A 15,692-nucleotide genomic window follows, 5' to 3' on the forward strand; every position below is an offset into this window, starting at 1 on the left:
GCTTTAGTTGACAAGAAAGCATGGCTGGCACGACCACAGTCCAAATTCAGAATTTCACACGATTCCGACTGGTGTGTTTGGCACCTCATGCCAGTCATGCGCGGATATTTAACTCAAACTGGATAAGATTATTTATTTAAAAAAATTAATTTTACCTTTTTCTCCCTAGTCCCTCCAAGTCGTCGCCGCCCACGCCTTTGAATTTCGTCATCGTTCAACTTCCCCCCACGCCTTCCTCTTCTATATATATATACAAATTCTTTCTCCGCCTCTCTTATCCCAACTGGCTTTATAATTTTCTTGAATTACAGATATTTTGTGTGTAATTTGGTTTGTTTTTGTATGAAAAATGACGGCCTTTGATCGGAAAGTGAAGGCTGAATTGCCGAGTAAATCGCCTAGGCCTTCAAATAAGCTTCATGTTTCAATTCCGGTGGCGTCTGGCCGGGTTGCGGCGGCGGCGGAGGCGGCTTGTTTGGCTTACGAGCACTACCTGAGGCTGCCGGAGCTGAAGGAGCTGTGGAGTTGTAAGGAGTTTACGAGTTGGAACCACGAGCCGCTGCTCAAGCCGGCTTTGCAAGGCTTGGAAATAACTTTCCGGTTTATCTCGACCGCCTTGTCGGATCCGAGGCCGTACGCGAACCGGCGAGAATGGAAGCGGAGGTTGGAGTCCCTGGCGAGGAATCAGGTCGAAATCATCGCTATGTTGTGCGAGGACGAAGCGGAGGACGGAGCGACACGTGGCGCGGCTCCAATCGTGGATCTGACGTCATCAGACGGCACGCTGGCTCGTCGGAACAGCTCAGCGGAGGTGTGGAAGCTCTCCGACGAGGTCACGGTGGTGAGCCGAACGAGCGAGGCTAGCTTGTTGCCTCGCCTGGTAACATGGCGGAAATCGGAGGATATCGCTCAGAATATCCTCGATTTCATAGAGAGCGAGATGCGCAATTGTCCGTACACGCTAGGGTTAGGCGAGCCGAACCTGAACGGTAAACCTAGTCTCGACTACGACGCCATTGTCAAGCCCTCGGAGCTTCATTCCCTGAAGAAATCCCCAGCCGAGACCATGAATCTGCAAAATTTCGAGGATCAAACACTCTACACTACTCACCAGATCCTCGAATCGTGGATCTGCGCGTCGAAATCGATCCTAAACCGAATCGCGGAGAGAATCGAATCAAAATCCTTCGGAAACGCCGCAAGCGATTGCTGGATACTGGAGAGAACATGGAATCTGTTAACCGAAATCGAAAACCTCCATCTCTTAATGGATCCCGACGACTTCCTTCGCCTAAAGCACCAGCTATCGATCAAAGTAACCGCCGAATCGCAACCGTTCTGCTTCCGATCGAGAGGACTGGTGGAAATCACGAAGCTCTCCAAGGATCTGAGGCAGAAAGTCCCCGGCATTCTGGACGTCGAAGTCGATCCCAACGGCGGCCCTAGGGTTCAAGAGGCGGCGATGAAGATGTACGCGGAGAAGGACGGTTTCGAGAGGATCCATTTGGTTCAAGGCTTGCAGGCAATTGAAATGGGCGTGAAGAGATTTTACTATTCGTATAAGCAGCTTTTGACGGTGGTTATGGGGAGCTTAGAAGCCGGAGATTCCGGCGATTCGTTGGCTCAGGTGTTCCTTGAGCCGACATATTTTCCGAGCTTGGATGCAGCGAAGACGTTCTTGGCGGTGCACCGGAGCCACGGACATGGCCGGTTTGGCCCCTAATTACGGAACCAAAAATGGAGGATACTACGAACTATATGCGAAAACTTATGCAATTTAATTTTTTTATTTTATTTTATAAATTTTATAAATTGTATAATTGGAAATTTAGAATTAATTATTTATGTCTTTATTTCCACACATAGCATTAATCCACCAAGAAAGTTATTTTATATTTTAGTTCATTCTTACTTTCTTAGCAATAATAATGACAATCCATCCCAACCTCCTGGATACCTCAAGTGATAGACCAATCAATTTTTAGTAAGTGTACTAACGACAAGAGAACTATTGATCATTTTACGTCAACTGGCTAATCCCAAAACGAGGTGAATGGAGTGAGCTAGGTTGGTATGCAACTCGTTTTAACTCGCTATTTGATGGGACATGAATCATGATAGGCCGAAAAAATCTCAGTTTAACTCAGCTAAGCTGGTATGAGCCCAAAAAATCTTAATTTAACTCATTCACTTTTGGGGTAGAGGTTGATTTGTCTTAGGTTTCTTAGCCCGGCCAGACGGTCAGCACACTAAGAACCACCAACCTCATGCTTAAAGAATGAGGTGTTGAACCACCACGCCAACTATGTTGATTGCAATATGCTCTTATATGATAGAATATGTTTATCTGATCGACCAACTCATAATAAATTAAAGTCTTATTCTTACCCAATAACTAAAACGAATATTTAGAGTCTTGTGAAACAAACTTTCCTATTATAGAAGAAGCCCAATATATCATGGCCCAAACATTGCCTATTTACTTGTCACTTTTGCCTTTCCTTTTCCATAGACAAAATCCGTGTGGCCCAAAACCATAGGCGAAGTCGGATCACATATGCCATAGAGGCGTAAACAAATTCCCTACTTTCACACTTTCACCACAGCGACTTCTTGTCATCCCATTCTCTCTACAGTGTGCCCACGCTAACATGTAGCGCATAACCATCTTCCACGTGTGAGCCCCTTTTTGCCTTACCATCTCTTTTGCCAACTCCCTTTTAGGAAACCCCCAAATCTTTACATTCTTTCACTCGAAATTTGATTCAAATCACTGTTTTTTGGCCTCAAAATACAATCTTTGGTAGCTTGCATGATTTGATCACTTGTATAGAGTGATGGGTTTCTTGTTTTTTTAACAAGTGTTATGAACTGGGGGAATGCATTCTTTTTTGGGTTGTTCTAGAAAGCTGTGGGATCTGCTTTTCTGGAATAGAGCGTGTGAATGGGGATCTTACACGTTGAAATCTTGCATCATGGAAAGGAGAGAAAAAAAGTGTTTAAAAAACTGGGTTGCTTTTAATCTCATCTGTATTTCACAAGGTTTGGTTTAACCTCAAAGGCACCCAAAAAGTCCACCCAATCACCTCCATTTTCAAGATCGGCTGAGATTAGAGAGCACACAAGTCCACTCTACCTCATAAAGATTTGGCCTTTATACACGGGCTTTAAGTTTTCTGCTTTTTTTCTTCTTTGACTGTTCTATTCCAATCTGATAATCAGATATTTTACTCAGAACCCATCAGTTTTCTCTCTTCTTCTTTGTATAATATAATCCCCTGTGTTCTGTTTCTCTATGATCTTTTAAGCAATATGGAGCTTAGAATTCCCTTACCCTCTCTGCAGTCTCCTTTCCATGTTATTCCTCAAGGTTCTGGTTCTTTTGCAGCCTCTTTGTGGCATGGGAGACACTGTAGTGGTGGTGGAATGAATCAAAAGGTTGCATGTGAGGCCTCAAGAAAGCTTTTGAGGGTGCAGAACTTTGATAAATTTTCAAATAGAGGCCATTTAAGGGTGTTTTGTAGGGCAAATCTTGATGGGGGTTTGGGTGAAGAACCCTTTGAATTTAGGGATGGGTTGAGCCAAGAAAGTGAAGGGTGTTGCACAATATCTGAGAAGAGTGTAAGTGGGAGTGGATATGGTGGGAAAGGTTCAAACTTTCCGTCACAGTTTGATTTCTTGGAGCCTGGGATGCTTGGGATTGTGCCAGAGCCTCCAAATTGGCCTGAAAGGGAGGCACTTTTGTGGGCAAGTGTTGAACACAGAGCTAAGAATTTTGAGCTCCCTTTGTCCTTGAGAATGATAAAGAAGAAGCAGCAATGGGAAGTGGGGGTTGGGGGTTTGGAAGAGTTGAGTTGTTCAGTGAGAAAGGCCTTCTCTTCAATGGTGTTCATCATTGTGGGGCTGCAGAGCTATGCTCTGCAAATGAGAGAGGCACTGTGTGATGAGGAATTGGAGTTGATTGTCTCCAAAGTTCAGCGCGAAATGCACTTGTCGTTCGCCTGGATGTTCCAGCAAGTGTTCTCGAGAACGCCTGTGTTGATGATTCATGTGATGACCCTTTTAGCCGATTTCAGTGTGTATTCTGCATCCCACAATGTTGGGACTTCACTGCAGGGTTCGACGAAAACATTACCGGGACTTAGCAGTCCACCAGTGTTCATTCAAAAGCCTAATGTAGCTCCTGAGGAGCTCTCACTGGATCAAGAACTCAGTGAATCAGAGACACTGCTTTGGAACTCGATTGTGAACGAGGCAACAAATATGGGGACTCGCGAGGATTTTGGGCTCAATCATGAATTCGTTTCGCCCTTGTCTGTGGAGTATGAACCAGATGACCTTACAGCCTACTATAGAACAGATTTTCTGTATCAGATAATGTTGTCCCAGGATCCTCACAATCCGCTTTTGCTCTGCAACTACGCACAGTTTCTGCAGCTTATTACACGCGATTATGATAGGTAATTTCGAAACTTTAGATACTCTTCCATAAAATAGGCAGATTCTAGACTATTTCATTGGATTATTTAGTACTTAGATCTTTTAGCATGAACTAACATATAATGTGTATATTGCACCATTGATATGGTTTGTTGATGGAGAAGTTTTGGCTAATCAAATAGATCAGCCTAACCTTGATATGAATTGACAGTATTATGGAAATTTCAACGATAGATCTTGTCCTATGTATGCTTGATTTTCTCTGAAATGTCAAGGGTTTAGATAAGTGTCATTGACAAAATGGTTTATCTAAGTTGTCTTAACATTACCTTTCAACTGGTCTAACATCTGTGTGTGAACAAACCGACATCTTGTGTACCATGTCTGAAAGTCTTCGTTTTGCTGCTGATGGTGTAACAGGGCGGAGGAATGCTTCAAACGTGCCATCCAAGTGGAACCTCTAGATGCAGAGGTGCTCAGACAGTACGCGAGCTTCTTGTGGAGGGTTAGGAACGACTTGACGGGAGCAGAAGATGTATATCTGCAGGCCATCGCGGCTGCTGAGAAAGGGAATTCCTATTATACTTCTGAATATGCCAGCTTCTTGTGGAGTACAGGTGGTGAAGAAACATGTTTCCCCTTGGACTAATCTCATGACCAAACCTACACTCCAAATTCTCGAAGCAATTGCTCGCCTGCCACGCTTTCATCTCTGCGAGCTTCTATTGAACCTGTCATGATTTCATGTAAACGAGCTTCTGAATAGCGCCCTCACACGAGGGCGAAGAAGCTATTTGGAATCTGTAACACTTAAAGAGGTGATCATACTCATTGAGAAAACTCGAGGAAAATCTCGGGGTGCAAGAAAACATGTCTGATGCCATAAACATGTTCAACATTTTTAAAGTGTATGTTGGACAAACCTCCATGAAAACTACTGTTATGAAACAGTATTCATTGTACATTAACTTACCAAATCTTTGGATATAGATATGAATACACTCTGTTCAGTCTGAAATGTTGCATTCTGAAAAACACTACACAATGGTTTCCTGGAGATAAACTCAATTATCTCCCATCTGAGTACCATTTGACAGCTTCTATGTGGACAAACCTGAATCAATAAATCTATAGGACACATATGAACACTTGATGGTGAAATTGAAAACTTTCCCATAACAGTACATATGTGACAAATACAAGCTATGTAACTTAAGGCTAACTCTATCAATGAGTAGTACTGAATTGCCCTGCAATTTACGGCTACAAAAATGGCGGTAGAGATGTGGAATAGGTTGGTTAACTCACCAAAACCAGATGCTTCGGCTATCAACAGCCTTGACAGAAGTGGAAACCAATGGCATTCTCCCATACTCGGCCACGAATCTATTGACACAGTGAGTCCTCCTTTCGCTGTGACCTCCCAAGCTACTGATCCCAGTTGAACCAATTTCGAATATTTTACCTGTACACAAAGGATTGATGTTATTAAACAGAGGAGAGGAGAGGAGAGGAGAGGAGAGGAGAGGAGAGGGATGGATATCAATGGAGAACTGAAAGATTGAAGCTCATTACCTTGTACCCAGATAGGAGGAGAATTGGTCGCATTTGCCACGAGGAAGGACATGGCAATGTCTTCACAGTTCCTGCTTGGTTCACCAAGGTTAGTTAATTAAGATCTCAGATTTACTATAGCAAAACTGGGGAGAGATCACAGTGGTAATGAAAAGAACAAGAAAAAAAAAAAGGGATAGGGACCTGTTTTTAGTTACATATTCTCGAATGGATGCTGGCATTTGATAAGTATACATGCTAAGATACTTTCTGTGAAAAAATGCAGCTTTGGAAAGAACCATACTGTAGGTTCCCATCCACCACACTGACCACCACCCTCCATAGATGTACTTATCTGCATTGCCTTTCTGCATATATAGGAGCTTCCTTGTTAGAATGGACAGTTGGAGATCCTATTTGATCAACCCATTACTATCTTATCAAAGAACAACTATCTTAACAAGAGAAAGGTTTCTCATATTTGCAAAAGAGTAACATGGACTATGGAGTACTCAAGATAACAGAACAGGACATACCGACTGATCAATCCAGTGGACGCGGGGTACAAATCCCACCATTGTATCAGGCGCACTACGCCAGATGGTGAAGGCGAACTCTACTGAAGAACAAGGAAATATGACATCATCATCAATCGAAAAGACAGCATCTGTTTTCGAATCTGTAAGCTCCTTGAACCTGTTATTCAAACTGTCTTCAGCATTGATGTCAAATTTTAGCTCAATTCGCCGCCCATGTCTTAACCGTGAATGGATAACATTCTTCAGATAGTCAACAAGTGAAACTGAGGGAGGATCAGGCTCACTCCACACTATATGAATGGAATCAAGCCCAGGGCATGAGGAATAGTGGGAAATAGACTGCATAAGAAGATCATTTCTCTTCCATGTATTAATCAGAATAGTGTATCCTTTCCTGTCCAAAACACAAAAGCTGTATTAGAGCCAAGAGTTTAGCAGAATTGAATGTGGAAGTTGGAAGAGGACAATAAGTATAATGATTAAATGAAAAGAACTAAGAAGCAGTCCCGTAAAAAACTAAAAATGGGACTTGAACATTCTCCCAGTAATAAATCCAAATATCTTGAAGTTGCCAAAATTGGAGAACACGACGTCGCAATAAATGAAAAGAAGAGTAAACAACAAAAATTCAAACTGCTCAATGATTCTACAATCCAAATTAAATTAAGCGTTCTATATACATACCTGTGCAGTGACGGTTGATGAAGAGGAGAAGAATTTTGGTGCTTCCACCCCATAAACCACGCGGCGCGGCTCGCAAGGGCGATCAGCGTGAACAATACGCAACAGGAGAGCAGGAGCTTGATCCTCACGGATCCAACGGCCGAGACGATCGCGCCATGCCGGAGCGTCCTCCGGCTAAACACGCTCGCCCTCATCGCCATCTTACTATCACTATACATCTCCTAGCTAGCTACCACGCACTCTCACTGGACTCGCTCGCCGATCCGATTCACCGCCTCCGCTCCGCCCTCGCGCTTCTAGAATCTTCCATACAACACGGAAACGAGTTCGTTCGTTCGTACTTCTGAGCTGGCAGCTAGCGCAGCGGTTGATTCCGGCAAGTTGCAGTAAGCAGCGGAGAAGCTAAGCGTCACGCCGGAGAATAACTAAACTGGAGACTATAACAGCTCGATCGAGGTCATGCAGCATCTGCATTCATCTCTTCCTGTACATGAAAAGAAATGTCAGTTACCTTTCTTCATATTCTATTCATTTAACTATTTTACACCGTACGAGTTAATGCAAAATGTTTTTTTTTTTTTTTTTTGAGTTAGTGCAACAGTACAACATATTTTAATTCTTTATTGGCGCCATGTTTTTATATAATCATTTCATATTCCCGTCACGATAGAGCATCTGGAAAGAGACAAGACATTCAAAGAGTTTCACTCACTTTAAGAGGTTGTTTTCACATTGTTACTGCTTAGTGAGACTGGATCATGATTTTTCTTCCTGAACTTCATCTCTGTAATTAACTGAGCTGCCCAGCGGACTTAATGAGAACATGCTCATTTATTTCTTTGTGGTATTTTACTGCTTAGATCATAAGTTCATATCTGTTTAGTGTGCGCTCTTATGTAATGATTGATTGTAAATTTTATTCAATCAAGATTTTGAAATTTTATTCTTTGTAAAGGTAAAAGATTGCAATAATGAAGGCAGCTAGAAAAAAGTTGGCAGCATATTAGTGTATGGTGGATGCGTAGTTCATGTGAGAGGTACGTACATGCAACATGGGACATGGGTTGTCTTGCATGGAACAGTTGATTTTACGATGTGGATTGTTTGTGCCTGTCATGTCGCTATCATCCTTAGATGTAAATCCAAGTCGTCCACCAATATTTATTTACATATAGGTAAAAAGTAATATGTGATTTGTTTGATGGAAGAGAAAAAGAGTAATACAATAGTGGATTATTGTTTTTCTTCTTTTTTTTTCGATAAATAAAAAAAATGCAATGTAATCAGAAAGTAAGAATTGAAATTCGAAAGTATGTGTAGTATTATGTAGGGAAGTTTTAGTTCACAAATTAATTATACACATATTATATATTTAGCCCATGAATTATTATTATCAAAAAGAAAAGTTTATATCTTTTTTGAATACTATTGACCCTATTACATGTAGTATTTGTCCATATACTTTCTCAACCTACTGACTTTGTCACCACTGAGACTCGAACCCATGACCCCCCTACTTGAGAGAATCACTTCATGCCGCTTGACCACAAGGCCTCTGGCTAAAATTTTCTTTTTAATCATGGGTAAAGTAGCAATTGTAATCCAACACTAACAAATTATATTATATTAATATTAATAATGCATTTTAAAATTTTAAATTATTAAAGGACATTTTAGACTTTTTTTTTTGTTTATATCATTTCATATTAATTAATCACTGAGGTTGGTATATCCATTTTTTGTCATTGGAGTTTAATTAAAACTTCAATACTGTTTTGTTTTCTAAGTTCACTGAATATTATTTGTTGAAAAAAAATATATTTTGTACTAATTGTACCAATGCACTACAAAACAAACTATTAGATAAGTATAAACGCATTACACAGTGTTCGAAAACGTACTATTAGGTGTGGTGAGTTATGATATTTTGTGTGTGTTGTGCATTTTGTTATGCGTTGGTGCATTTCATTGTTGTGATGTTTTTTAACACAATTGGTGCATTTTTGCATATCTAAGGGTGATGACGCACTGGAACTTTGACCATGTATATATATATATATATATATATTCACAATAAACCAACAAAGAAAAAAGGGGGAACAAAAAGAAAAGAAAAGAAGGAAGACAATGCAAGTATCCAACGGACAAGTGTCGCTTTCTCAGTAGATTTGCAGATCGGATAAAAAAGCCCACACTTTGGGGCGTTCGGCCCATTGCAAATATAGATAGCGTTGGGCTTCGTTCAGTATTTGTCTCTTCAAAACACAACGGAATAATTCATAATGTAAATTGCAATGATATGACCATAACATTTCAATTTTTTTTTTTAAAAAAAAAAGTGAATTTCACGGACAATATATAATTCAATGATTGATGAATTCAAAACACCTATAAACTTCATGTTAATACTTATGTAGAACCCACCTTACTAATTTTTACTAATTTAAATGATTACTTGGCACAACAACAACAACAACAATGATAACAACAATAATATACATTTAACAATCTATTCTATATATAAAAACAATATCCTCCTCCCAAACTTTCCCGCCCAAAGTTAGTGGTATTTTTGTAAAATCACCTATTTTGTTTATTTATTATTTTATTAATTTATTAATCTATTAATTATCCATATATATTTATTCACCTATAATATTATTATGGTAAAATGATAAATAGGTAATATAATATGATTGGTGTGATATAATTGATGATTGAATAATTGGTATATATATCATATTACCATAATTAATATTAACAATATTACCATATTATAATATGGTAATATTGTTAATATTAATTGGTGATTGAATAATTGGTGATATATATATTCGTAATCTATACTATATAATTGTAATAATCATACTCTGGTGCTGAAGACAGATGAGAGGGTGTGGGGGTTTGGAACACTGAACCCTTCTAATCCTTCGGTTACCAATTCAAGCACCATTGCGGCCATTGTCACTTCATTGGGTGGACCGCCGGCTACCGTTGGGATAGTCCGCCTTTCGGGGCCGTCTGCGGTGTCGATTGTTGGCCGTCTTTTTCGTTCCTTGAAGAAGAAGAAGAAGAAGAAGATTAGGAGAAAGGACGACACTTCTGAATGGAGGCCTAAAAGCCATGTTGTGGAGTATGGTGTAGTTTCTGATTCTCGTGGGAATGTGAGTGATGAGATATGAATTTCAAACTATTGTTTTATTTTAACATTTACTCACACTTTTTAGTACATCATTAAATGATTATCTTGCTTAGAAGAAAGTAAAGTTCGAGACTTTTTTTGTTTTTTATTTTTGTTTGTTTGTTTTTTTTTTTTTTCTGATTCTCCTTCGAACTTTGCTCGAACAGTATTCAGATATGGCTTTTGAACATTATCCAACTCTGTGCTGTTTAGTACTAAACTATAGCTTGGCTTTCTTTTTCAAAAAACATTCACACATTTGAATGTAAAGAGCTTGCTTTTGGCAATTTGGAGCAAATAATTTTTGAATACCTGTTAGTAGTCACAATGTGGTTTGCAATTAGTTGAAGGCAGTATATTTGGCAATGGTTTATCATCATGGTTTTTGAAAAAGTGAATCGTCAACTTATTTAGCATCTTAACTAATAGCGTTAATAATTTTATTTTATTTTTTCTATTTTAATAACACAAAAGCAAAATTAACCAATTTTATAATACAACGACTAAATTTAAAATATTTTACAATAGTATAGGGACAAACGATTTTATAAATCATCTACTGTACGAATTGTTTTACAAATTGTTCACTTGCACGACACCAATTGTTTACTTGCACGAGATGGGAATATTGTATTGGATTTAATAAGTACAATACTAAAATACATAAAGTCATAGTTGATTAGTAGAAAATTAAATAAAAAATATGAGATATTATTGGAATTGGAAATTAAATCAATAATATGAGATATTATTGGAATCGAAAATTAAATCAAGAATGAGATATTATTGGAATTGAAAATTACAGAACAATATCTATTAATTATATTTGGTAAGAACATACTATGAAATTTACTACAAATTAATTATATTTGGTAAAAAGATGTTAATAATAATAAATTCTATCATAATAATTTTCATAATTAATAATAACAAATTCTATGAATTGGTGCATATACATCCAAAATGCTTAGATAATTATCGAATGTGCTTTCTTCCAAATCGTTGTGGGCTGTAGGAGTTGAAATGCATAATTTTAACTTCTCTTCCTCCATTAGTTTTAATGAAAGGTGACTACAACAGTGGCGTATCAAAGAGAGTGTTGCAGATTGTTGCAAGCATGAAACGAGATTGGATGCAAGTTTTCTTTAAAAATAACTTTGTAGTTGATAGATGAATGATTTTGTGATGGCTAAGTGGTCTCTCTCATGAAAATTTTAAATTAATTGCGAACTGGTAGAAAATCAGTGGGATTTTTTGGCTCAGCATTGTATATTTCTGCACTCTCTTATGAGTTCAAATATTCAAAATCTAATGTTGTAAGTTTATATATTGCAAAAGTTGGTCGGTTAATTAAGTTCTACTGTTATATATCTTCTCTACACCATTAACATGTAATATGCATTTTTATTATATAATAGTTGACATTATATTTATTTTTAAAATTATTTCTTCTGTATTTTTCTATATTTATTTTAATAATAATATAATTATCTAATCATAATAATATACAAAATTGTCTTAAGACTGCGAATTGAATTCCAAAAACACATTTTCATGACATTGATATTGCCTAATATTCTTATTAATTATTTCCAAACTAATTATTTCAATTCCTAGCCGAAATTAATGTACCAAAATATTAATTATTTATTAACAGAATTTCCTAATATTCTTATTTTATATTTAAGGTATAATATTATTATTACAAAAATAGATTATCATTCCTTCTTTTAAGTAATTATTATGATATTTTTATGGTTTTGTTAATACTTGCCATTATAAAGTATAATTGATTTTGTACTAATATTTTATTATGGTAATTCTCATCACCTACTCCCATGTGATTTTTATGATTATGTTATGATAATCTATACACATATTTTTATACTTAAGGTATAATATTATTGGCAGAAAATAAATTATAGTTATCTTTTTTTTTTTAGGTGCAAATACTTAATTTAATAATTAAATATTAATATAATTGCCTAATTTTTATTTATTGTAATCATTATGGTAATTCTCATTCTCTTCTTTCGTGTAATTATTTAAGTAATATATATAAAAGTATAATATCATTATAATTATAACTAAAGAATAATTGAATAATTTTTTCGGCATTAACGTACTATAATTATTCAGTCTTTTTTTTTATATATAATTTTCCTAATATAATTTGTATCTAATTGATTTTGAGACTAATATATAAATCATTACATTTCAAGATTTTTTTTTTACCTTACCAGCATTCATCATTTTTCATTGTATCTCTTGCTTTTTTCAGCCNAGACAGATGAGAGGGTGTGGGGGTTTGGAACACTGAACCCTTCTAATCCTTCGGTTACCAATTCAAGCACCATTGCGGCCATTGTCACTTCATTGGGTGGACCGCCGGCTACCGTTGGGATAGTCCGCCTTTCGGGGCCGTCTGCGGTGTCGATTGTTGGCCGTCTTTTTCGTTCCTTGAAGAAGAAGAAGAAGAAGAAGATTAGGAGAAAGGACGACACTTCTGAATGGAGGCCTAAAAGCCATGTTGTGGAGTATGGTGTAGTTTCTGATTCTCGTGGGAATGTGAGTGATGAGATATGAATTTCAAACTATTGTTTTATTTTAACATTTACTCACACTTTTTAGTACATCATTAAATGATTATCTTGCTTAGAAGAAAGTAAAGTTCGAGACTTTTTTTGTTTTTTATTTTTGTTTGTTTGTTTTTTTTTTTTTTCTGATTCTCCTTCGAACTTTGCTCGAACAGTATTCAGATATGGCTTTTGAACATTATCCAACTCTGTGCTGTTTAGTACTAAACTATAGCTTGGCTTTCTTTTTCAAAAAACATTCACACATTTGAATGTAAAGGGCTTGCTTTTGGCAATTTGGAGCAAATAATTTTTGAATACCTGTTAGTAGTCACAATGTGGTTTGCAATTAGTTGAAGGCAGTATATTTGGCAATGGTTTATCATCATGGTTTTTGAAAAAGTGAATCGTCAACTTATTTAGCATCTTAACTAATAGCGTTAATAATTTTATTTTATTTTTTCTATTTTAATAACACAAAAGCAAAATTAACCAATTTTATAATACAACGACTAAATTTAAAATATTTTACAATAGTATAGGGACAAACGATTTTATAAATCATCTACTGTACGAATTGTTTTACAAATTGTTCACTTGCACGACACCAATTGTTTACTTGCACGAGATGGGAATATTGTATTGGATTTAATAAGTACAATACTAAAATACATAAAGTCATAGTTGATTAGTAGAAAATTAAATAAAAAATATGAGATATTATTGGAATTGGAAATTAAATCAATAATATGAGATATTATTGGAATCGAAAATTAAATCAAGAATGAGATATTATTGGAATTGAAAATTACAGAACAATATCTATTAATTATATTTGGTAAGAACATACTATGAAATTTACTACAAATTAATTATATTTGGTAAAAAGATGTTAATAATAATAAATTCTATCATAATAATTTTCATAATTAATAATAACAAATTCTATGAATTGGTGCATATACATCCAAAATGCTTAGATAATTATCGAATGTGCTTTCTTCCAAATCGTTGTGGGCTGTAGGAGTTGAAATGCATAATTTTAACTTCTCTTCCTCCATTAGTTTTAATGAAAGGTGACTACAACAGTGGCGTATCAAAGAGAGTGTTGCAGATTGTTGCAAGCATGAAACGAGATTGGATGCAAGTTTTCTTTAAAAATAACTTTGTAGTTGATAGATGAATGATTTTGTGATGGCTAAGTGGTCTCTCTCATGAAAATTTTAAATTAATTGCGAACTGGTAGAAAATCAGTGGGATTTTTTGGCTCAGCATTGTATATTTCTGCACTCTCTTATGAGTTCAAATATTCAAAATCTAATGTTGTAAGTTTATATATTGCAAAAGTTGGTCGGTTAATTAAGTTCTACTGTTATATATCTTCTCTACACCATTAACATGTAATATGCATTTTTATTATATAATAGTTGACATTATATTTATTTTTAAAATTATTTCTTCTGTATTTTTCTATATTTATTTTAATAATAATATAATTATCTAATCATAATAATATACAAAATTGTCTTAAGACTGCGAATTGAATTCCAAAAACACATTTTCATGACATTGATATTGCCTAATATTCTTATTAATTATTTCCAAACTAATTATTTCAATTCCTAGCCGAAATTAATGTACCAAAATATTAATTATTTATTAACATAATTTCCTAATATTCTTATTTTATATTTAAGGTATAATATTATTATTACAAAAATAGATTATCATTCCTTCTTTTAAGTAATTATTATGATATTTTTATGGTTTTGTTAATACTTGCCATTATAAAGTATAATTGATTTTGTACTAATATTTTATTATGGTAATTCTCATCACCTACTCCCATGTGATTTTTATGATTATGTTATGATAATCTATACACATATTTTTATACTTAAGGTATAATATTATTGGCAGAAAATAAATTATAGTTATCTTTTTTTTTTTAGGTGCAAATACTTAATTTAATAATTAAATATTAATATAATTGCCTAATTTTTATTTATTGTAATCATTATGGTAATTCTCATTCTCTTCTTTCGTGTAATTATTTAAGTAATATATATAAAAGTATAATATCATTATAATTATAACTAAAGAATAATTGAATAATTTTTTCGGCATTAATGTACTATAATTATTCAGTCTTTTTTTTTTATATATAATTTTCCTAATATAATTTGTATCTAATTGATTTTGAGACTAATATATAAATCATTACATTTCAAGATTTTTTTTTTACCTTACCAGCATTCATCATTTTTCATTGTATCTCTTGCTTTTTTCAGCCACATAATTAAAACTCTACACATAATGGTTCTTACTTTCGTTTTACTCAATGAAATAAATGTCTAAAGTACTGCTTAGACAATTAGGGTACGATTAATTCGATTGTATGGGGTGTTAGGGTTAAAACATTGAGATAATTGTTTTTTGTTTTNCATTAAATGATTATCTTGCTTAGAAGAAAGTAAAGTTCGAGACTTTTTTTGTTTTTTATTTTTGTTTGTTTGTTTTTTTTTTTTCTGATTCTCCTTCGAACTTTGCTCGAACAGTATTCAGATATGGCTTTTGAACATTATCCAACTCTGTGCTGTTTAGTACTAAACTATAGCTTGGCTTTCTTTTTCAAAAAACATTCACACATTTGAATGTAAAGGGCTTGCTTTTGGCAATTTGGAGCAAATAATTTTTGAATACCTGTTAGTAGTCACA

At 35.4% G+C, this 15,692-nt stretch overlaps 3 protein-coding genes across 4 annotated transcripts; 2 read left to right on the forward strand and 1 right to left on the reverse strand.

The window, feature by feature from the left end:
- The first annotated feature begins 157 nt into the window (after positions 1–157).
- On the forward strand, positions 158–1,900 carry LOC116014347 (nematode resistance protein-like HSPRO2). The gene has a single exon (XM_031254387.1). The coding sequence runs from the start codon at positions 350–352 to the stop codon at positions 1,721–1,723; it is 1,374 nt and encodes a 457-aa protein (XP_031110247.1). The 5' UTR covers positions 158–349; the 3' UTR covers positions 1,724–1,900.
- Positions 1,901–2,592: 692 nt separating this feature from the next.
- Positions 2,593–5,427, forward strand: LOC116013444. The gene is made up of 2 exons (XM_031253205.1): positions 2,593–4,460; positions 4,861–5,427. Exons 1-2 carry the CDS (start codon positions 3,313–3,315, stop codon positions 5,087–5,089), a joined length of 1,377 nt encoding a protein of 458 aa, XP_031109065.1. The 5' UTR covers positions 2,593–3,312; the 3' UTR covers positions 5,090–5,427.
- LOC116013445 (glycosyltransferase family 64 protein C4) lies at positions 5,319–7,720 on the reverse strand. 2 transcript variants are annotated; one of them, XM_031253208.1, is made up of 6 exons: positions 7,218–7,720; positions 6,531–6,927; positions 6,199–6,362; positions 6,016–6,086; positions 5,749–5,905; positions 5,319–5,568 (listed from the first exon to the last, which is right to left on the reverse strand). In XM_031253208.1, coding segments are annotated over exons 1-6 (1,008 nt in total). In that variant the 5' UTR covers positions 7,436–7,720; the 3' UTR covers positions 5,319–5,567. The 2 variants fall into 2 exon arrangements, with proteins under 2 accessions (XP_031109068.1, XP_031109066.1); XM_031253206.1 differs by having other exon boundaries at positions 5,352–5,905; positions 7,218–7,719.
- Between the last annotated feature and the right edge of the window lie 7,972 nt (positions 7,721–15,692).

The sequence above is a fragment of the Ipomoea triloba genome, chromosome 3 (genome assembly GCF_003576645.1).
Source record: "Ipomoea triloba cultivar NCNSP0323 chromosome 3, ASM357664v1".
Lineage (NCBI taxonomy): Eukaryota > Viridiplantae > Streptophyta > Magnoliopsida > Solanales > Convolvulaceae > Ipomoea > Ipomoea triloba.

What these genes read in the sequence shown, in the direction of transcription:
- LOC116014347 (XM_031254387.1), top strand. Translation starts at nt 350, where the DNA reads ATGACGGCCTTTGATCGGAAAGTGAAGGCTGAATTGCCGAGTAAATCG.
- LOC116013444 (XM_031253205.1), top strand. Translation starts at nt 3,313, where the DNA reads ATGGAGCTTAGAATTCCCTTACCCTCTCTGCAGTCTCCTTTCCATGTT. An exon ending in ATTACACGCGATTATGATAG is followed by an intron (nt 4,461 to 4,860) that starts GTAATTTCGAAA and finishes ATGGTGTAACAG; the next exon opens with GGCGGAGGAATGCTTCAAAC.
- LOC116013445 (XM_031253206.1), bottom strand. Translation starts at nt 7,435, where the DNA reads ATGTATAGTGATAGTAAGATGGCGATGAGGGCGAGCGTGTTTAGCCGG. An exon ending in TCCACTGGATTGATCAGTCG is followed by an intron (nt 6,363 to 6,530) that starts GTATGTCCTGTT and finishes CTATATATGCAG; the next exon opens with AAAGGCAATGCAGATAAGTA. An exon ending in GAATATGTAACTAAAAACAG is followed by an intron (nt 6,087 to 6,198) that starts GTCCCTATCCCT and finishes TGAACCAAGCAG; the next exon opens with GAACTGTGAAGACATTGCCA.